Source organism: Podarcis muralis, chromosome 18 (genome assembly GCF_964188315.1).
Source record: "Podarcis muralis chromosome 18, rPodMur119.hap1.1, whole genome shotgun sequence".
Classification (NCBI taxonomy): domain Eukaryota; kingdom Metazoa; phylum Chordata; class Lepidosauria; order Squamata; family Lacertidae; genus Podarcis; species Podarcis muralis.
In genome coordinates, this window is record NC_135672.1 from 3,894,817 (window position 1) to 3,918,210 (window position 23,394).

At 49.8% G+C, this 23,394-nt stretch overlaps 2 protein-coding genes across 2 annotated transcripts in view; both read left to right on the forward strand.

Annotated features, from left to right (window-relative positions):
- Window positions 1-4,036: 4,036 nt before the first annotated feature.
- On the forward strand, window positions 4,037-5,750 carry LOC144326095 (uncharacterized). Its single transcript, XM_077922025.1, has 2 exons — window positions 4,037-5,385; window positions 5,646-5,750. Exons 1-2 carry the CDS (start codon window positions 4,099-4,101, stop codon window positions 5,748-5,750), a joined length of 1,392 nt encoding a protein of 463 aa, XP_077778151.1. The 5' UTR covers window positions 4,037-4,098.
- A 5,564-nt stretch (window positions 5,751-11,314) lies between these two features.
- LOC114588639 (mucin-16) overlaps window positions 11,315-23,394 on the forward strand; it is a 72,144-nt gene continuing 60,064 nt past the window's right edge. Inside the window, 4 exon segments of the mRNA XM_077922026.1 lie at window positions 11,315-12,039; window positions 18,891-18,896; window positions 19,831-19,900; window positions 21,983-22,099. Of these exon segments, the coding sequence (XP_077778152.1) occupies window positions 11,383-12,039; window positions 18,891-18,896; window positions 19,831-19,900; window positions 21,983-22,099 (850 nt within the window). The 5' untranslated portion in view covers window positions 11,315-11,382.

The window sequence follows — 23,394 nt, forward strand, 5'->3', positions numbered from 1 at the left end:
ACAACCCTAGAGTCTGTCAAGACTGGCCCGTACGGGCAGGGGTACCTTTACCTTTACCTTAATATCACTATTCTTTCTCTAATTTGCAATGCTTCATACATATCTCCTTACAAAACTTCTTGTAGTCCTACTAACGCAGTTTCTTGATTACGTTGCTCTTCAAATAGTTCGTATACTTCTTCTGTAAATCTCTGGTCCCACAGGTTTCGAATCCTTCCTGTCATTTTATCTAATTCTGCATAGTCCATTAATTTTGTCTGCCATTCTTCTTTCGTCAGAATCTCTTCTTGCTTCCATTTCTGGGCTATCAATACTTTTGCCGCTGTTGTTGCATATAAAAACAATTTAACATCTTGCCTATTAATATCCTCACCTGTAATACCAAGTAGAAATGCTTCTGTGTTTTTTTAAAAAAAATGTATATTTCAACATCTTTTTCATCTCATTATATATCATTTCCCATAAGTTTTTTACTTTCTTACATTCCCACCACATATGGTAAAATGTTCCTTCTTTTTCTTTACATTTCCAACATTTATTATTTGTCTTATACATTCTAGCTAATTTCACAGGTGTAATATACCATCTTTACATCATTCTCATCATATTCTCTTTCAAGGCATTACAGGCTGTAAATTTTATTCTTTCTTTCCACAAGTTCTTTTCTCTTTTTTTAGAGAGGGGGAGGGATAGTTAGAGTGTGGCCCAAATGTACGGGAAATTCCCAGCTTGGAGTTTTCATTCCATTATTGAAAGGTGAGCAGTCACCTGTGTCTAGAAAACAATGGTTTGTCTTTTGGAAGGGAAGGTGTTTGGGATGATGAACTTTGAGAGCACATAAAAAAAGGAGGAAGAGGTGTTGGGTTGAGACAGACGTTCCTTCCCGAGGTTGTTTTCACTGGCGTCCTTCTGCTATTTGTTTGGGAACGGAAAGGGCACCAGGAAATGGCATGTTTTTGTTGTCTTAGGGTTAATTCAATGTCACAACAAGAGCCGTACATGTCATGGTTGCCTCTTTCAGGTTAAACTTTGGGTGAATCGATCAACAGTGTCAATGCTCTGCCACTGTAGCTGAAATCCCAGTTGCTGCAAATTTCAGGAGGGGAGAGTTGCTCATGTGATGGACTCCAGCAGTCAGGTTTCCCTACATGCATCTGAGCGGCCGCTGTGAGAACAGATTGCTGCATTAGATGGGCAGCTGGCAGCAGGAACCTCATATGTTAGGTGCTGGCTAATAATAATAATAATAATAATAATAATAATAATAATAATAATAATAATAATTTATTATTTATACCCCGCCCATCTGGCTGGGTTTCCCTAGCCACTCTGGGCGGCTTCCAAAAGAATATTAAAATACTGTGATACATCAAACATTAAAAGCTTCCCTAAAGAGGGCTGCCTTCAGATGTCTTCTAAAAGTCTGGTAGTTATTGTTCTCTTTGACATCTGGTGGGAGGGCTTTCCACAGGGCAGGCGCCACTACCGAGAAGGCCCTCTGCCTGGTTCCCTGTAAGCTCGCTTCTCGCAGGAAGGGAACCGCTAGAAGGCCCTTGGCGCTGGACCTCAGTGTCCGGGTAGAACTAGCAGTACATGTGGAAAAGATCTCGAGATCTTGCAAGATCACAAGCTGAACATGAGCCAACAGTGTGATGCAGCAGCAAAAAAGGCTAATGCTACTCTAGGCTGCATCCACAGAAGTCTAGTGTCCAGATCAAGGGAAGCAATGGTCCTACTCTGTTCTGCCTTAGTCAGACCACACCTGGAACACCGTGTCCAATTCTGGGCACTTTCCAGTTGACAAGCTGGAGGGTGTGCAGAAGAGGGCAACCAAGATGATTAAAGGTCTGGAAACTAAGCCTTATGAGGGAATTGGGGATGTTTAGCCTGGAGAAGAGGGACGCCGATCAGAAGGTCGGCGGTTCGAATCCCCGTGACGGGGTGAGCTCCCGTTGCTCGGTCCCAGCTCCTGCCAGCCTAGCAGTTCAAAAGCACAGAGTGCAAGTAGATAAATAGGTACCGCTCCGGCGGGAAGGTAAACGGTGTTTCCGTGCACTGCTCTGGTTCGCCAGAAGCGGCTTAGTCCTGCTGGCCAATGACCCGGAAGCTGTACGCTGGCTCCCTCGGCCAATAAAGCGAGATGAGCGCCGCAACCCCAGAGTCTTTCACGACTGGACCTAATGGTCAGGGTCTACCTTTACCTTTAGCCTGGAGAAGAGGAAACTGAGAGGAAATATGAGAGCCATTTTCAAATATCTCAAGGGCTGTGACAAGGAAGAGGGAACAAGCTCATTTTCTCCAGCTTTAAATGGTAGGACTTGAACCAGTGGCTTCAAGTTACACGAATGGAGATCCTGACGTCAGGAAGAACTTTCTGACAAGTAAGAGCTGTTTGGCAGTGGAACCGTCTCCCTCGGGAGATTGCGGACTCTCCTTCCTTGGAGGTTTTTACACAGAGGTTGGATGGCCATCTGTCATGGATACTTTAGCTGAGATTCTTGAATTGCAGGGGGTTGGTCTAGAGGACCCATGGGGTCCCTTCCAACTCTATCATTCTATGATTCTATGATTAACCTCCCCCCCCCCCCCCGAGTTTACTGGATCTCTAAGAGGTCCAGCCCTACTGTTAGACCTGTGTAACAGCAGACTCAGCTGGCAGGGGGCAGGCAGTGCCCAAGTGTTGAGAGCACAGAGCTGTTGTAAGAACATAAGCAGAGCCCTTCAGGATCAGGCCAATGGCCCACCTAGTCCAGCATCCTCTTCTCACAGTGGCCAACTAGATGTCCCAAACAGAAACCTCCAAGGAGGACCTGAGCGCAACAGCAGCTCTCCTCTCCTTTGGCTTCCAGCAGCTGGTATTCAGAAATATTACTGGCTCCAGTAATAGCCAACATGGCTAGTAGCCATCGATAGCCTTTGTGTGCCTGCCCTGGGCTCCCCCTGCAGGGGACCATGTGCAGACTGGGACTCTTCAGAATCAGGCCCCAGACTAGGTTCAGCTGCTGCCTGAGGCCAAGGATCCAGTGTGGAATGAGACTCCTCTGGCTCCAAGTTCGACCCCGAGTCCCAGGCCATCACAGAGATGATGGGAACTGTAGTCCAAAACATCTGGAGACCCAAGTTTTGGAAGCACTGGTCTAGAAGTATTCCTAGATTCAGCATCTCAATAGAGTCCAAAGTGGCCGAGTGCTGAGACTAGAAGTGTCAGACTGCTTTTGAACCAGGATAGCCTGGACTCCATTCTCCAGAGACCTCCTGGATTGACTACTGCAAAGCGTTCTATGTGGGGCTGTCCTTGACGGTGGCCCAGAGGCTGCAGCTAGTGAAAACAGCAAAGGCCCCTGTCTGTATAATGTAATGTTGTATGTTTTATCAAGAGAACTTGCTCGGTAAACAGTGGTCCGTTGTGAAATTGGGTATTGCAAATGGAAAAAGGAAAAAGGAAAATGTAATCCATGGGATTAGAAATGCACAAAGTCAAGAAACATATGTCAATAGAAATCTTCAAACAAACATGAATGTGCTATTCATAATACCTTCCGTGTTGCTTTAACAAACTGCAGTTAAAAGAATCTAATAAAATTCTGTCCAAAGCATGAAAGTAACATTAATGTGTTTCACTTTAAAGTAGCAGGAAGCCTGCTGCCTTTGTCTACAACAGAAGCAACAACGGCATCTGCAGAAGGCACATCTTCTCCGATCTCCATTGCGGTGCCCCCATCAAGTACCGAAACTGAATCCAATACCACCACAAAGACAACAGGACCAATAACAACATCTGCAGAAGCCACAGCTTCTGTGATCTCCACTGTGGTGCCCCAATCAAGTACTGAAACTGAATCCAGTACCACCACAAAGACAACAGGGCCAACAGTGACATCTGCAGAAGCCACAACTTCTGTGATCTCCACTGTGGTTCCCCCATCAAGTACCGAAACTGAATCCAGTACTACCACAAAGACAACAGGCCCTACAGTGACATCTGCAGAAGCCACAAGGTCTCCAATCACAAGTACCGAAACTGAATCTAGTGCCACCACAAAGACAACAGGCCCAACAGTGACATCTGCAGAAGCCACAACTTCTGTGATCTCCACTATGGTTCCCCCATCAAGTACCGAAACTGAATCCAGCACCACCACAAAGACCACAGGACCAACAGTGACATCTGCAGAAGCCACAACTTCTGTGATCTCCACTGTGGTTCCCCCATCAAGTACTAAAACTGAATCCAGCACCACCACAAAGACCACAGGACCAACAGTGACATCTGCAGAAGCCACAACTTCTGTGATCTCCACTGTGGTTCCCTCATCAAGTACCGAAACTGAATCCAGTACCACGACAAAGACAACAGGGTCAACAGTGACATCTGCAAAAGCCACAACTTCTGTGATCTCCACTATGGTTCCCCCATCAAGTACCGAAACTGAATCCAGTACCACCACAAAGAGAACAGGCCCAACAGTGACATCTGCAGAAGCCACAAGGTCTCCAATCACAAAGTCGGTTCCCCCATCAAGTACCGAAACTGAATCCAGTACCACCACAAAGACCACAGGACCAACAGTGACATCTGCAGAAGCCACAACTTCTGTGATCTCCACTGTGGTTCCCTCATCAAGTACCGAAACTGAATCCAGTACCACGACAAAGACAACAGGCCCAACAGTGACAACTGCAGAAGCCACAACTTCTGTGATCTCCACTGTGGTTCCCTCATCAAGTACCGAAACTGAATCCAGTACCACCACAAAAACAACAGGGCCAACAGTGACATCTGCAGAAGCCACAAGTTCTGTGATCTCCACTACGGTTCCCCCATCAAGTACCGAAACGGAATCCAGTACCACCACAAAGACCACAGGACCAACAGTGACATCTGCAGAAGCCACAAGTTCTGTGATCTCCACTACGGTTCCCCCATCAAGTACCGAAACTGAATCCAGTACCACCACAAAGAGAACAGGCCCAACAGTGACATCTGCAGAAGCCACAAGGTCTCCAATCACAAAGTCGGTTCCCCCATCAAGTACCGAAACTGAATTCAGTACCACCACAAAAACAACAGGCCCAACAGTGACAACTGCAGAAGCCACAACTTCTGTGATCTCCACTGTGGTTCCCTCATCAAGTACCGAAACTGAATTCAGTACCACCACAAAAACAACAGGACCAACAGTGACATCTGCAGAAGCCACAACTTCTGTGATCTCCACTGTGGTTCCCTCATCAAGTACCGAAACTGAATCCAGTACCACGACAAAGACAACAGGCCCAACAGTGACAACTGCAGAAGCCACAACTTCGGTGATCTCCACTGTGGTTCCCCCATCAAGTACCGAAACTGAATCCAGTACCATGACAAAGCCAACAGGCCCAACAGTGAGATCTGCAGAAGCCACAACTTCTGTGATCTCCACTGTGGTGCCCCAATCAAGTACCGAAACTGAATCCAGTACCGCCACAAAGACAACAGGGCCAACAATTACATCTGCAGAAGCCACAAGTTCTGTGATCTCCACTATGGTTCCCCCATCAAGTACCGAAACTGAATCCAGTACCACCACAAAAACAACAAGGCCAACAGTGACATCTGCAGAAGCCACAAGTTCTGTGATCTCCACTATGGTTCCCCCATCAAGTACCGAAACGGAATCCAGTACCACCACAAAGACAACAGGGCCAACAGTGACATCTGCAGAAGCTACAAGGTCTCCAATCACAAAGTCGGTGCCCCCATCAAGTAGCGAAACTGAATCCAGTACCAGCACAAAGACAACAGGCCCAACAGTGACATCTGCAGAAGCCACAACTTCTGTGATCTCCACTATGGTTCCCCCATCAAGTACCGAAACGGAATCCAGTACCACCACGAAGACAACAGGCCCAACAGTGACATCTGCAGAAACCACAACTTCTGTGATCCCCACTGTGGTTCCCTCATCAAGTACCGAAACTGAATCCAGTACCACGACAAAGACAACAGGCCCAACAGTGACAACTGCAGAAGCCACAAGTTCTGTGATCTCCACTATGGTTCCCCCAGCAAGTACCGAAACTGAATCCAGTACCACCTCAAAGACAACAGGCCCAACAGTGAGATCTGCAGAAGCCACAACTTCTGTGATCTCCACTATGGTTCCCCCATCAAGTACCGAAACTGAATCCAGTACCACCACAAAAACAACAGGGCCAACAGTGACATCTGCAGAAGCCACAACTTCTGTGATCTCCACTGTGGTTCCTTCATCAAGTACCGAAACTGAATCCAGTACCACGACAAAGACAACAGGCCCAACAGTGACAACTGCAGAAGCCACAACTTCTGTGATCTCCACTATGGTTCTCCCATCAAGTACCGAAACTGAATCCAGTACCACCACAAAGACAACAGGGTCAACAGTGACATCTGCAAAAGCCACAACTTCTGTGATCTCCACTATGGTTCCCCCATCAAGTACCGAAACTGAATCCAGTAACACTACAAAGACAACAGGTAAAACAATGAGATCTGCAGAAGCCACAGAGTCTGTGATCTCGACTACAGTGCTCCCATCAAGCACTGAGGCTCTATCCACTTCTCCAAAATTGACTACAGTGCTGACATCAACTGTACCAGAAGCCACCACTTCTCCACTGCGGACCACAGAGCTCCCATCCAGTACTGAGGCTCTATCCACTTCACCAATGGAGACTACAGTGCTGACATCAATTGCACCAGAAGTCACCACTTCTCCACTGCAGACCACAGAGCTCCCATCCAGTACTGAGGCTCTATCCACTTCACCAGTGGAGACCTCAGTGCTGACATCAACTGCACCAGAAGCCACCACTTCTCCACTGCAGACCACAGAGCTCCCATCAAGTACTGAGGCTCTATCCACTTCTCTAATGGAGACTACAGTGCTGTCATCAACTGCACCAGAAGCCACAACATCTCCACTGCAGACCACAGAGCTCCCATCAAGTACTGAGGTTCTTTCCACTTCTCCAAAGGAGACTACAGTGCCGACATCAAGTGCACCAGAAGCCACCACTTCTCCACTGCAGACCACAGAGCTCCCATCCAGTACTGAGGCTCTATCCACTTCACCAATGGAGACTACAGTGCTGATATCAACTGCACCAGAAGCCACCACTTCTCCACTGCAGACCACAGAGCTCCCATCCAGTACTGAGGCTCTATCCACTTCACCAAAGGAGACTACAGTGCTGACATCAACTGCACCGGAAGCCACCATTTCTAAACAGCAGACCACAGAGCTCCCATCAAGTAAAGAGGCTCTATCCACTTCACCAATGGAGACTACAGTGCTGACATCCACTGTACCAGAAACCACCACTTCTCCACTGCAGACCACAGAACTCCCATCCAGTACTGAGGCTCTATCCACTTCACCAAAGGAGACTACCGGGCTGACATCAACTGCAGCAGAAGCCACCACTTCTCCACTGCAGACCACAGAGCTCCCATCCAGTACTGAGGCTCTATCCACTTCACCAATGGAGACTACAGTGCTGACATCAACTGCACCAGAAACCACCACTTCTCCACTGCAGACCACAGAACTCCCATCCAGTACTGAGGCTCTATCCACTTCTCCAATGGAGACTACAGTGCTGACATCAACTGCACCAGAAGCCACCACTTCTCCACTGCAGACCACAGAGCTCCCATCAAGTACCGAGGTTCCATCCACTTCTCCAAAGGAGACTACCAGGCTGAAATCAACTGCACCAGAAGCCACCACTTCTCCACTGCAGACCACAGAGCTCCCATCCAGTACTGAAGCTCTATCCACTTCACCAATGGAGACTACAGTGCTGACATCAACCTTACCAGAAGCCACCACTTCTCCACTGCAGACCACAGAGCTCCCATCCAGTACTGAGGCTCTATCCACTTCACCAATGGAGACTACAGTGCTGACATCAACTGTACCAGAAGCCACCACTTCTCCACTGCAGAACACAGAGCTCCCATCCAGTACTGAAGCACTATCCACTTCACCAATGGAGACTACAGTGCTGACAACAATTGCACCAGAAGTCACCACTTCTCCAGTGCAAACCACAGAGCTCCCATCAAGTACCGAGGTTCCATCCACTTCTGCAAAGGAGACTACAGTGCTGACATCAACTGCACCAGAAGCCACCACTTCTCCACTGCAGACCACAGAGCTCCCATCCAGTACTGAGGCTCTATCCACTTCACCAATGGAGACTACAGTGCTGACATCAACTGTACCAGAAGCCACCACTTCTCCACTGCAGAACACAGAGCTCCCATCCAGTACTGAAGCACTATCCACTTCACCAATGGAGACTACAGTGCTGACAACAATTGCACCAGAAGTCACCACTTCTCCAGTGCAAACCACAGAGCTCCCATCAAGTACCGAGGTTCCATCCACTTCTGCAAAGGAGACTACAGTGCTGACATCAACTGCACCAGAAGCCACCACTTCTCCACTGCAGACCACAGAGCTCCCATCCAGTACTGAGGCTCTATCCACTTCACCAATGGAGACTACAGTGCTGACATCACCTGTACCAGAAGCCACCACTTCTCCACTGCAAACCACAGAGCTCCCATCAAGTACCGAGGTTCCATCCACTTCTCCAAAGAAGACTACAGTGCTGACAACAACTGTACCAGAAGCCACCACTTTTCCACTGCAGACCACAGAGCTCCCATCCAGTACTGAGGCTCTATCCACTTCACCAATGGAGACCTCAGTGCTGACATCAACCTTACCAGAAGCCACCACTTCTCCACTGCAGACCACAGAGCTCCCATCCAGTACTGAGGCTCTATCCATTTCACCAATGGAGACTACCGGGCTGACATCAACTTCACCAGAAGCCACCACTTCTCCACTGCAGACCACAGAGCTCCCATCCAGTACTGAGGCTCTATCCACTTCACCAATGGAGACTACAGTGCTGATATCAACTGTACCAGAAGCCACCACTTCTCTACTGCAGACCACAGAGCCCCCATCCAGTACTGAGACTCTATCCAGTACACCAATGGAGACTACAGTGCTGACATCAACTGCACCAGAAGCCACCACTTCTCCACTGGGGACCACAGAATTCCCATCCAGTACTGAGGCTCTATCCACTTCACCAATGGAGACTACAGTGCTGACATCAACCTTACCAGAAGCCACCACTTCTCCACTGCAGACCACAGAGCTCCCATCCAGTACTGAGGCTCTATCCATTTCACCAATGGAGACTACCGGGCTGACATCAACTTCACCAGAAGCCACCACTTCTCCACTGCAGACCACAGAGCTCCCATCAAGTACTGAGGCTCTATCCACTTCACCAATGGAGACTACCGGGCTGACATCAACTTCACCAGAAGCCACCACTTCTCCACTGCAGACCACAGAGCTCCCATCAAGTACTGAGGCTCTATCCACTTCACCAATGGAGACTACCGGGCTGACATCAACTTCACCAGAAGCCACCACTTCTCCACTGCAGACCACAGAGCTCCCATCAAGTACTGAGGCTCTATCCACTTCTCCAATGGCGACTACAGTGCTGACATCAACTGCACCAGAAGCCACCACTTCTAGGCTGCAGACTACAGAGCTCCCATCCAGTACTGAGGCTCTATCCACTTCACCAAAGGAGACTACAGTGCTGACATCAACTGCACAAGAAGCCACCACTTCTCCACTGCAGACCACAGAGCTCCCATCAAGTACTGAGGCTCTATCCACTTCTCCAAAGGAGACTACAGTGCTGACATCAACTGCACCAGAAGCCACCACTTCTAGGCTGCAGACCACAGAGCTCCCTTCCAGTACTGAGGCTCTATCCACTTCACCAATGGAGACTACAGTGCTGACATCAACTGCACCAGAAACCACCACTTCTCCACTGCAGACCACAGAACTCCCATCCAGTACTGAGGCTCTATCCACTTCACCAGTGGAGACTACAGTGCTGACATCAACTGCACCAGAAGCCACCACTTCTCCACTGCAGACCACAGAGCTCCCATCAAGTACCGAGGTTACATCCACTTCTCCAAAGGAGACTACCAGGCTGAAATCAACTGCACCAGAAACCACCACTTCTCCACTGCAGACCACAGAGCTCCCATCCAGTACTGAGGCTCTATCCACTTCACCAATGGAGACTACAGTGCTGACATCAACCTTACCAGAAGCCACCACTTCTCCACTGCAGACCACAGAGCTCCCATCCAGTACTGAGGCTCTATCCACTTCACCAATGGAGACTACAGTGCTGACATCAACTGTACCAGAAGCCACCACTTCTCCACTGCAGACCACAGAGCTCCCATCAAGTACCGAGGTTCCATCCACTTCTGCAAAGGAGACTACAGTGCTGACATCAACTGCACCAGAAGCCACCACTTTTCCACTGCAGACCACAGAGCTCCCATCCAGTACTGAGGCTCTATCCACTTCACCAATGGAAACTACAGTGCTGACATCACCTGTACCAGTAGCCACCACTTCTCCACTGCAAACCACAGAGCTCCCATCAAGTACCGAGGTTCCATCCACTTCTGCAAAGAAGACTACCGGGCTGACACCAACTGCACCAGAAGCCACCACTTCTCCACTGCAGACCACAGAGCTCCCATCCAGTACTGAGGCTCTATCAACTTCTCCAAAAGAGAAAGCAGTGCTGGCATCAACTGCAGCAGAAGTCACCACTTCTCCACTGCAGACCACAGAGCTCCCATCAAGTACCGAGGTTCTTTCCACTTCTCCAAAGGAGACTACCAGGCTGACATCAACTGCACCAGAAGCCACCACTTCTCCACTGCAGACCACAGAGCTCCCATCAAGTACTGAGGCTCTATCTACTTCACCAATGGAGACTACAGTGCTGACATCAACTGCACCAGAAGCCACCACTTCTCCACTGCAGACCACAGAGCTCCCATCAAGTACCGAGGTTCTTTCCACTTCTCCAAAGGAGACTACCAGGCTGACATCAACTGCACCAGAAGCCACCACTTCTCCACTGCAGACCACAGAGCTCCCATCAAGTACTGAGGCTCTTTCCAGTACACCAATGGAGACTACAGTGCTGACATCAACTGCACCAGAAGCCACCACTTCTCCACTGCAGACCACAGAGCTCCCATCCAGTACTGAGGCTCTATCCATTTCACCAATGGAGACTACAGTGCTGACATCAACTGCACCAGAAGCCACCACTTCTCCACTGCAGACCACAGAGCTCCCATCCAGTACTGAGGCTCTATCCATTTCACCAATGGAGACTACCGGGCTGACATCAACTTCACCAGAAGCCACAACTTCTCCACTGCAGACCACAGAGCTCCCATCAAGTACTGAGGCTCTTTCCAGTACACCAATGGAGACTACAGTGCTGACATCAACTGCACCAGAAGCCACCACTTCTCCGCTGCAGACCACAGAGCTCCCATCCAGTACTGAGGCTCTATCAACTTCTCCAAAAGAGAAAGCAGTGCTGGCATCAACTGCAGCAGAAGCCACCACTTCTCCACTGCAGACCACAGAGCTCCCATCAAGTACCGAGGTTCTTTCTACTTCTCCAAAGGAGACTACAGTGCTGACAACAACTGTACCAGAAGCCACCACTTCTCCACTGCAGACCACAGAGCTCCCATCAAGTACTGAGGCTCTTTCCAGTACACCAATGGAGACTACAATCCTGACATCAACCTTACCAGAAGCCACCACTTCTCTACTGCAGACCACAGAGCCCCCATCCAGTACTGAGGCTCTATCCACTTCACCAATGGAGACTACAGTGCTGACATCAACTGTACCGGAAGCCACCACTTCTCCACTGCAGACCACAGAGCTCCCATCCAGTACTGAAGCACTATCCACTTCACCAATGGAGACTACAGTGCTGACAACAATTGCACCAGAAGTCACCACTTCTCCAGTGCAAACCACAGAGCTCCCATCAAGTACCGAGGTTCCATCCACTTCTGCAAAGGAGACTACAGTGCTGACATCAACTGCACCAGAAGCCACCACTTCTCCACTGCAGACCACAGAGCTCCCATCCAGTACTGAGGCTCTATCCACTTCACCAATGGAGACTACAGTGCTGACATCACCTGTACCAGTAGCCACCACTTCTCCACTGCAAACCACAGAGCTCCCATCAAGTACCGAGGTTCCATCCACTTCTCCAAAGAAGACTACAGTGCTGACACCAACTGCACCAGAAGCCACCACTTCTCCACTGCAGCCCACAGAGCTCCCATCCAGTACTGAGGCTCTATCAACTTCTCCAAAAGAGAAAGCAGTGCTGGCATCAACTGCAGCAGAAGTCACCACTTCTCCACTGCAGACCACAGAGCTCCCATCAAGTACCGAGGTTCTTTCCACTTCTCCAAAGGAGACTACTGGGCTGACATCAACTGCAGCAGAAGCCACCACTTCTCCACTGCAGACCACAGAGCTCCCATCCAGTACTGAGGCTCTATCCACTTCACCAATGGAGACTACAGTGCTGACATCAACTGCACCAGAAACCACCACTTCTCCACTGCAGACCACAGAACTCCCATCCAGTACTGAGGCTCTATCCACTTCACCAGTGGAGACTACAGTGCTGACATCAACCTTACCAGAAGCCACCACTTCTCCACTGCAGACCACAGAGCTCCCATCCAGTACTGAGGCTCTATCCACTTCACCAATGGAGACTACAGTGCTGACATCAACTGTACCAGAAGCCACCACTTCTCCACTGCAGACCACAGAGCTCCCATCCAGTACTGAAGCACTATCCACTTCACCAATGGAGACTACAGTGCTGACAACAATTGCACCAGAAGTCACCACTTCTCCAGTGCAAACCACAGAGCTCCCATCAAGTACCGAGGTTCCATCCACTTCTGCAAAGGAGACTACAGTGCTGACATCAACTGCACCAGAAGCCACCACTTCTCCACTGCAGACCACAGAGCTCCCATCCAGTACTGAGGCTCTATCCACTTCACCAATGGAGACTACAGTGCTGACATCACCTGTACCAGAAGCCACCACTTCTCCACTGCAAACCACAGAGCTCCCATCAAGTACCGAGGTTCCATCCACTTCTCCAAAGAAGACTACAGTGCTGACAACAACTGTACCAGAAGCCACCACTTTTCCACTGCAGACCACAGAGCTCCCATCCAGTACTGAGGCTCTATCCACTTCACCAATGGAGACCTCAGTGCTGACATCAACCTTACCAGAAGCCACCACTTCTCCACTGCAGACCACAGAGCTCCCATCCAGTACTGAGGCTCTATCTATTTCACCAATGGAGACTACCGGGCTGACATCAACTTCACCAGAAGCCACCACTTCTCCACTGCAGACCACAGAGCTCCCATCCAGTACTGAGGCTCTATCCACTTCACCAATGGAGACTACAGTGCTGATATCAACTGTACCAGAAGCCACCACTTCTCTACTGCAGACCACAGAGCCCCCATCCAGTACTGAGACTCTATCCAGTACACCAATGGAGACTACAGTGCTGACATCAACTGCACCAGAAGGCACCACTTCTCCACTGGGGACCACAGAATTCCCATCCAGTACTGAGGCTCTATCCACTTCACCAATGGAGACTACAGTGCTGACATCAACCTTACCAGAAGCCACCACTTCTCCACTGCAGACCACAGAGCTCCCATCCAGTACTGAGGCTCTATCCATTTCACCAATGGAGACTACCGGGCTGACATCAACTTCACCAGAAGCCACCACTTCTTCACTGCAGACCACAGAGCTCCCATCAAGTACTGAGGCTCTATCCACTTCACCAATGGAGACTACCGGGCTGACATCAACTTCACCAGAAGCCACCACTTCTCCACTGCAGACCACAGAGCTCCCATCAAGTACTGAGGCTCTATCCACTTCACCAATGGAGACTACCGGGCTGACATCAACTTCACCAGAAGCCACCACTTCTCCACTGCAGACCACAGAGCTCCCATCAAGTACTGAGGCTCTATCCACTTCCCCAATGGCGACTACAGTGCTGACATCAACTGCACCAGAAGGCACCACTTCTCCACTGCAGACCACAGAGCTCCCATCCAGTACTGAGGCTCTATCCATTTCACCAATGGAGACTACCGGGCTGACATCAACTTCACCAGAAGCCACCACTTCTCCACTGCAGACCACAGAGCTCCCATCAAGTACCGAGGTTCTTTCCACTTCTCCAAAGGAGACTACCAGGCTGACATCAACTGCACCAGAAGCCACCACTTCTCCACTGCAGACCACAGAGCTCCTATCAAGTACTGAGGCTCTTTCCAGTACACCAATGGAGACTACAGTGCTGACATCAAGTGCACCAGAAGCCACCACTTCTCCGCTGCAGACCACAGAGCTCCCATCCAGTACTGAGGCTCTATCAACTTCTCCAAAAGAGAAAGCAGTGCTGGCATCAACTGCAGCAGAAGCCACCACTTCTCCACTGCAGACCACAGAGCTCCCATCAAGTACCGAGGTTCTTTCCACTTCTCCAAAGGAGACTACAGTGCTGACAACAACTGTACCAGAAGCCACCACTTCTCCACTGCAGACCACAGAGCTCCCATCAAGTACTGAGGCTCTTTCCAGTACACCAATGGAGACTACAATCCTGACATCAACCTTAACAGAAGCCACCACTTCTCTACTGCAGACCACAGAGCCCCCATCCAGTACTGAGGCTCTATCCACTTCACCAATGGAGACTACAGTGCTGACATCAACTGTACCGGAAGCCACCACTTCTCCACTGCAGACCACAGAGCTCCCATCCAGTACTGAAGCACTATCCACTTCACCAATGGAGACTACAGTGCTGACAACAATTGCACCAGAAGTCACCACTTCTCCAGTGCAAACCACAGAGCTCCCAACAAGTACCGAGGTTCCATCCACTTCTGCAAAGGAGACTACAGTGCTGACATCAACTGCACCAGAAGCCACCACTTCTCCACTGCAGACCACAGAGCTCCCATCCAGTACTGAGGCTCTATCCACTTCACCAATGGAGACTACAGTGCTGACATCACCTGTACCAGTAGCCACCACTTCTCCACTGCAAACCACAGAGCTCCCATCAAGTACCGAGGTTCCATCCACTTCTCCAAAGAAGACTACAGTGCTGACACCAACTGCACCAGAAGCCACCACTTCTCCACTGCAGACCACAGAGCTCCCATCCAGTACTGAGGCTCTATCCATTTCACCAATGGAGACTACCGGGCTGACATCAACTTCACCAGAAGCCACCACTTCTCCACTGCAGACCACAGAGCTCCCATCAAGTACCGAGGTTCTTTCCACTTCTCCAAAGGAGACTACCAGGCTGACATCAACTGCACCAGAAGCCACCACTTCTCCACTGCAGACCACAGAGCTCCCATCAAGTACTGAGGCTCTTTCCAGTACACCAATGGAGACTACAGTGCTGACATCAACTGCACCAGAAGCCACCACTTCTCCGCTGCAGAGCACAGCGCTCCCATCAAGTACTGAATCTCTATCCACTTCACCAATGGAGACTACCAGGCTGACATCAACCTTACCAGAAGCCACCACTTCTCCACTGCAGACCACAGAGCTCCTATCAAGTACCAAGATTCCATCCACTTCTCCAAAGGAGACTACCAGGCTGACATCAACTGCACCAGAAGCCACCACTTCTTCACTGCGGACCACAGAGCTCCCATCCAGTACTGAGGCTCTATCCACTTCACCAATGGGGACTACAGTGCTGACATCCACTGTACCAGAAGCCACCACTTCTCCACTGCAGACCACAGAGCTCCCATCCAGTACTGAGGCTCTATCCACTTCACCAATGGAGACTACAGTGCTGACATCAACTGCACCAGAAGCCACCACTTCTCCCCTGCAGACCACAGAGCTCCCATCCAGTACTGAGGCTCTATCAACTTCTCCAAAAGAGAAAGCAGTGCTGGCATCAACTGCAGCAGAAGCCACCACTTCTCCACTGCAGACCACAGAGCTCCCATCAAGTACCGAGGTTCTTTCCACTTCTCCAAAGGAGACTACAGTGCTGACAACAACTGTACCAGAAGCCACCACTTTTCCACTGCAGACCACAGAGCTCCCATCAAGTACTGAGGCTCTTTCCAGTACACCAATGGAGACTACAATCCTGACATCAACCTTACCAGAAGCCACCACTTCTCTACTGCAGACCACAGAGCTCCCATCCAGTACTGAGGCTCTATCCACTTCACCAATGGAGACTACAGTGCTGACATCAATTGTACTAGAAGCCACAACTTCTCCACTGCAGAGCACAGCGCTCCCATCAAGTACTGAAGCTCTATCCACTTCACCAATGGAGACTACCAGGCTGACATCAACCTTACCAGAAGCCACCACTTCTCCACTGCAGACCACAGAGCTCCCATCCAGTACTGAGGCTCTATCCACTTCACCAATGAAGACTACAGTGCTGACATCCACTGTACCAGAAGCCACCACTTCTCCACTGCAGACCACAGAGCTCCCATCCAGTACTGAGGCTCTATCAACTTCACCAATGGAGACTACAGTGCTGACATCCACTGTACCAGAAGCCACCACTTCTCCACTGCAGACCACAGAGCTCCCATCCAGTACTGAAGCTCTATCCACTTCACCAATGGAGACTACAGTGCTGACATCAATTGCACCAGAAGTCACCACTTCTCCAGTGCAAACCACAGAGCTCCCATCAAGTACCGAGGTTCCATCTACTTCTGCAAAGGAGACTACAGTGCTGACATCAACTGCACCAGAAGCCACCACTTCTCCACTGCAGACCACAGAGCTCCCATCCAGTACTGAGGCTCTATCCACTTCACCAATGGAGACTACAGTGCTGACATCCACTGCACCAGAAGCCACCACTTCTCCACTGCAGACCACTGAGCTCCCATCCAGTACTGAGGCTCTATCCACTTCACCAATGGAGACTACAGTGCTGACATCCACTGTACCAGAAGCCACCACTTCTCCACTGCAGACCACAGAGCTCCCATCCAGTACTGAAGCACTATCCACTTCACCAATGGAGACTACAGTGCTGACAACAATTGCACCAGAAGTCACCACTTCTCCAGTGCAAACCACAGAGCTCCCATCAAGTACTGAGGCTCTATCCACTTCACCAATGGAGACTACCGGGCTGACAACAACTGTACCAGAAGCCACAACTTCTCCACTGCAGAGCACAGCGCTCCCATCAAGTACTGAAGCTCTATCCACTTCACCAATGGAGACTACCAGGCTGACATCAACCTTACCAGAAGCCACCACTTCTCCACTGCAGACCACAGAGTTCCCATCCAGTACTGAGGCTCTATCCACTTCACCAATGAAGACTACAGTGCTGACATCCACTGTACCAGAAGCCACCACTTCTCCACTGCAGACCACAGAGCTCCCATCCAGTACTGAGGCTCTATCCACTTCACCAATGGAGACTACAGTGCTGACATCCACTGTACCAGAAGCCACCACTTCTCCACTGCAGACCACAGAGCTCCCATCCAGTACTGAAGCTCTATCCACTTCACCAATGGAGACTACAGTGCTGACATCAATTGCACCAGAAGTCACCACTTCTCCAGTGCAAACCACAGAGCTCCCATCAAGTACCGAGGTTCCATCCACTTCTGCAAAGGAGACTACAGTGCTGACATCAACTGCACCAGAAGCCACCACTTCTCCACTGCAGACCACAGAGCTCCCATCCAGTACTGAGGCTCTATCCACTTCACCAATGGAGACTACAGTGCTGACATCCACTGTACCAGAAGCCACCACTTCTCCACTGCAGACCACAGAGCTCCCATCAAGTACTGAGGCTCTATCCACTTCACCAATGGAGACTACCGGGCTGACAACAACTGTACCAGAAGCCACCACTTCTCCACTGCAGACCACAGAGCTCCCATCAAGTACTGAGGCTCTTTCCAGTACACCAATGGAGACTACAATACTGACATCAACCTTACCAGAAGCCACCACTTCTCTACTGCAGACCACAGAGCTCCCATCCAGTACTGAGGCTCTATCCACTTCACCAATGGAGACTACAGTGCTGACATCAATTGTACTAGAAGCCACAACTTCTCCACTGCAGAGCACAGCGCTCCCATCAAGTACTGAAGCTCTATCCACTTCATCAATGGAGACTACCAGGCTGACATCAACCTTACCAGAAGCCACCACTTCTCCACTGCAGACCACAGAGCTCCCATCCCTTACTGAGGCTCTATCCACTTCTCCAAAGGAGGCTATAGTGCTGACATCAACCTTACCAGAAGCCACCACTTCTCCACTGCAGACCACAGAGCTCCCATCCAGTACTGAGGCTCTATCCACTTCACCAATGGAGACTACAGTGCTGACATCCACTGTACCAGAAGCCACCACTTCTCCACTGCAGACCACAGAGCTCCCATCCAGTACTGAGGCTCTATCTACTTCACCAATGGAGACTACAGTGCTGACATCAACTGCACCAGAAGCCACCACTTCTCCACTGCAGACCACAGAGCTCCCATCAAGTGCAAAATCTTTATCCACTTCTCCAGTAGAAACTACAGAGGTAGCATCAAGTGTACATGTTGCCTCCACTATTCCCATAGTGCCTCTGGAGGTCACGTCTAGTGGAGAACATCCATCCACTTCTGCAATGCGTACTACTGAGTTAGCATCATGGTCCATAGCTTTTTCTACTTCCCATGGAGAGACTACTGGATTCACTTCAGAGACAGCCACCACTTTCGAGACAGAGAGAGGTATGTTCCTTTATTTCCTAAGGGCTCATCCACTCTTATCTTTCCCCAAATTTTCTAGGTGCAGGTCTGTGTTTTATAACGCTGTATCTGAATGTTCAAAACAAAACAATAGAACCCTGACTCTTTCAGGAAAAAAACTTGCTGTTTAGTGCTGAATTGCAACCAATCTGCCAATTTAGTGATAAAGTGTGAGCTTCTGCAGAGGAAACCGCTGTGGCGGGCAAAAAAGGACTCAGCCTTTCCACTTTTTAACAAGTTAAGAGTGCTTTACTTACAAACTCTCCTAAGGTCAGATTCATGTCATTTTCCATACAGAATTCAGAAAAAGTTGCACAGGCAGTAAAACTTAGTTTAGTTACAATGGTAAATTTTCCCTATATTATTGGTTTAGTAACTCAAGAGAGGCTTATAAGAACAATGTGGTCTGAGCTGCAGCAACTAGCTGAGACCTACTCACATGTTGAGCTTCTCAGGCGCTGTGGTTTAAACCACTATGCCGCTTGGACTTGCCGATCAGAAGGTTGGCGGTTCGAATCCCCGCGACGGGGTGAGCTCCCATTGCTCAGCCCCTGCTCCTGCCCACCTAGCAGTTCGAAAGCACACAGTGCAAGTAGATAAATAGGTACCACTCTGGTGGGAAGGTAAATGGCATTTCTGTGCGCTGCTCTGGTTTTGCCAGAAGCGACTTAGTCATGCTGGCCACATGACCTGGAAAAACTGTGTACAAACGCCGGCTCCCTCGGCCAGTAAAGCGAGATGAGCGCCGCAACTCCAGAGTCATTCGCCACTGGACTTAACTGTCTGGGGTCCCTTTACCTTTAAGCCTGTCAGGACAGCTTACTCTATGGTCTTAACCCTCTCATGCAAAGGGCGAACCTCAGCCTAGGAACACGGCACAAAAGGAAACCTGGATGGTCCCTTCCTTTATATACAGGATGTTTTGCAAGGAACAGGTATGGGGTCACCTGGCCCAGGCACGCCCTGTCTGACACAAACAGGAAGCAGTGGAGGATGGGGAGACCTGGAGGATGGGTTGGTGTCCTGAGTCCTGTGGAGAGATCTTGGAAGGTTTGGTCAGAGCGGGTGGAGAAATGGGATGAGGATGCAGAGCTCTCAGAACTGGATCCCAAGGAGGTGCTCAGTGGATTGGGCGGCCTTGGCCTTGGGGCCGGCCCGAGAGAAGCCAACCCCAGTGGATCCCGAGACCCCAAGTGTTGCATCGCAGCAGTCTGATGTGACCCCAGCACTGTCAGAAAAGAGTCATTTGCATTTGAATATTCTCAACAGGTACAAATATTATAATGTTTGTTATTAACATAAGAAGGAGGTGACACATTTACCGTATTTTTCGCTCTATTATACGCACCAGACCACAAGACGCACCTAGTTTTTGGAGGAGAAAAAGAAGAAGAAAAATATTCTGAATCTCAGAAGCAAGAACGACAAGAGGGATCCCTCTTGCTGTTCTGGCTTCTGGGATAGCTGTGCAAGCCTGCATTCGCTCCATAAGACGCGCACACATTTCTCCTTACTTTTTAGGAGGGAAAAAGTGAGTCATAGAGCAAAAAATACGGTAAAGTGGTGCCCCGCAAGACGAACGCCTCGCAAGACGGAAAACCCGCCAGACGAAAGGGTTTTCCGTTTTGGAGGCGCTTCGCAAAACGAATTTCCCTATGGGCTTCCTTCGCAAGACGAAAGCCCATAGGGAAATCTCCGGGACAGCGGGGAAGCGCAGCGCGTCTTCCCCACTGTCCTCGGACCTCCTCCGAAGGCTGGCGGCGGGGCGGAGAGACCTCCTCCCGCCGCCAGCCTTCGTTTCTCCGCTATCCCAGACGGCTTTTGAAGGCAGGCGGGGGGGGGGAGCAAAGACTTTCGCCCCCCGCCGGCCTTCAGAAGAGGTCCAGGACCTCTTCTGAAGGCCGGCGGGAGGGGAAAGTATTTGCTCCCCCCTGCCTGCCTTCCCGGGAGAGCAGAGAAACACAGCGTGTTTCTCCGCTGTCCCGGACGGCTTTTGAAGGCAGGCGGGGGGGAGCAAAGACTTTTGCCCCCCGCCTGCCTTCAGAAGAGGTCCTGGACCTCTTCTGAAGGCTGGCGGGGGTTTTGTCCCCCCTGCCTGCCTTCCCAGGGGCTTTTAAATCGCCCCGGACAGCAGAGAAGTCCTCCGCTGTCCCAGGGCGATTTTAAAATGCCGCCCGCCAGCATTTTAAGATCGCCCCGGACAGCGGAGAAGTCCTCCGCTGTCCCGGGGTTTTTTAAAATGCTGGGGGTGGGAAGAAAAGCCCTTGTTTCCCCCCCCCCCCAGCCTTCAGAAGAGGTCGGGGGACAGACTGTCCCCGGACCTGGTCTGAAGGCGGTTTCCATAGGAACGCATTAATTGATTTTCAATGCATTCCTATGGGAAACCGTGCATCGCAAGACGAAAAACTCGCAAGACGAAGAGACTTGCGGAACGAATTAATTTCGTCTTGCGAGGCACCACTGTATTTTCTATCCCATGTAAAGACTTTTCGACAGTCCGCTGTTGTTGGGGGTTCCCCCAGACCTCCTCTCAGTGGTTCTGCCTGGGGATCAGGACACCAACCATGCAAGTGTCTGACTTCTCCGCTTGTTGAATGGGAGGCCCCATGGTGCCAGTGGCGTAGCGTGGGTTGCCCAGGGCCGCGTGGAGCAGGGTGGCAAACAAACAGTTGGAGTACGCATGCACATTCAATTGCATAACAGTGTCACCCAGGAGATCGCAGCTGCAGAGATAAGAAAATAGGAGCCGTTCCATGGTCTGGAGAGGTCACTTCCGGGTTCTCATGGAGAAGCCCAGTGACGGAAGCATGTAGCTGTATTGAGGCAGCACTGGGTATTGAAATTTTGTGCCCCTTACAATTTTGTGCCCAGGGCAATCGCCTATAGGGCCCCCCCCATGCCACGCCACAGCACTGGGACTGTCAGTTGTGGGCACAACATCTTAGCTTCTCCTTTGCCGCATATCTCGGCCTCGGTTGCATTTCTTAACCCACATGCCGTATGCATCATAGCAACCGATGCAGTGGCTGATGGAAACCGAGCTGAGAGTCTGTGTCTGAAAGTGGGAGCGTCAGCAAAGACATGTCAGCAAAGATCTCTGGCCGGCAGTAATGGAAATCTGTCCCCTTCCAGCCACCAAACGCAACGAATCTGTGATCCAGCCTGTTACCGAAAAGCCAGTCCTGCAACCGGGAGGTGTTAAGAATGCCACAACGCCACAGGCAACTACGCCCCGTGTCAGAACAACAAGTGAGTATTAACTATTGCTGATACTGTTCGGGATAATTCACTTTCTGACCCACCCTTCACTACAGTGTCATAGAATCATAGAATCATAGAGTTGGAAGAGACCACAAGGGCCATCGAGTCCAACCCCCTGCCAAGCAGGAAACACCATCAGAGCACTCCTGACATATGGTTGTCAAGCCTCTGCTTAAAGACCTCCAAAGAAGGAGACTCCACCACACTCCTTGGCAGCAAATTCCACTGTCAAACAGCTCTTACTGTCAGGAAGTTCTTCCTAATTTTTAGGTGGAATCTTCTTTCTTGGAGTTTGGATCCATTGCTCCGTGTCCGCTTCTCTGGAGCAGCAGAAAACAACCTTTCTCCCTCCTCTATGTGACATCCTTTTATATATTTGAACATGGCTATCATATCACCCCTTAACCTCCTCTTCTCCAGGCTAAACATGCCCAGCTCCCTTAGCCGTTCCTCATAAGGCATCGTTTCCAGGGCTTTGACCATTTTGGTTGCCCTCCTCTGGACACGTTCCAGTTTGTCAGTGTCCTTCTTGAACTGTGGTGCCCAGAACTGGACACAGTACTCCAGGTGAGGCCTGACCAGAGCAGAATACAGTGGCACTATTACTTCCCTTGATCTAGATGCTATACTCCTATTGATGCAGCCCAGAATTGCATTGGCTTTTTTAGCTGCCGCGTCACACTGTTGGCTCATGTCAAGTTTGTGGTCAACCGAGACTCCTAGATCCTTTTCACATGTACTGCTCTCAAGCCAGGTGTCCCTGGCCGGTCTTGCTCTCATTTTGAAAAGATGTCTATCCATATTCTGCAAATAGATAGATAGATAGATAGATAGATAGATAGATAGATAGATGATAGATAGATAGATAGATAGATAGATCGATCGATGATAGATAGATAGATAGATAGATAGATAGATAGATAGATATAGATAGATAGATAGATAGATAGATAGATAGATAGATAGATAGATGATAGATAGATAGATAGATGATAGATAGATAGATAGATAGATAGATAGATAGATAGATGATAGATGATAGATAGATAGATAGATAGATAGATAGATAGATAGATAGATAGATAGATAGATAGAGATAGATGATAGATAGATAAATAGATAGATGGATGGGTGGATAGATAGATAGATAGATAGATAGATAGATAGATAGATAGATAGATACTCTACTACACTGAAATGTTTCTTGGATTGTCCTTGAATCTTCCTGCTACACTTGCCATCCTCTTCTGTCAGTTCTGGATCCGCACATGCTTTTCAGGGGG

Excerpts from the sequence above, each read along its gene's own strand:
- LOC144326095 (XM_077922025.1), top strand. The coding sequence starts at position 4,099 with ATGGTTCCCCCATCAAGTACCGAAACTGAATCCAGCACCACCACAAAG. Across the intron at positions 5,386-5,645 it reads CAAAGCCAACAGGCCCAACA|TACCGAAACGGAATCCAGTA; the intron begins GTGAGATCTGCA and ends TCCCCCATCAAG.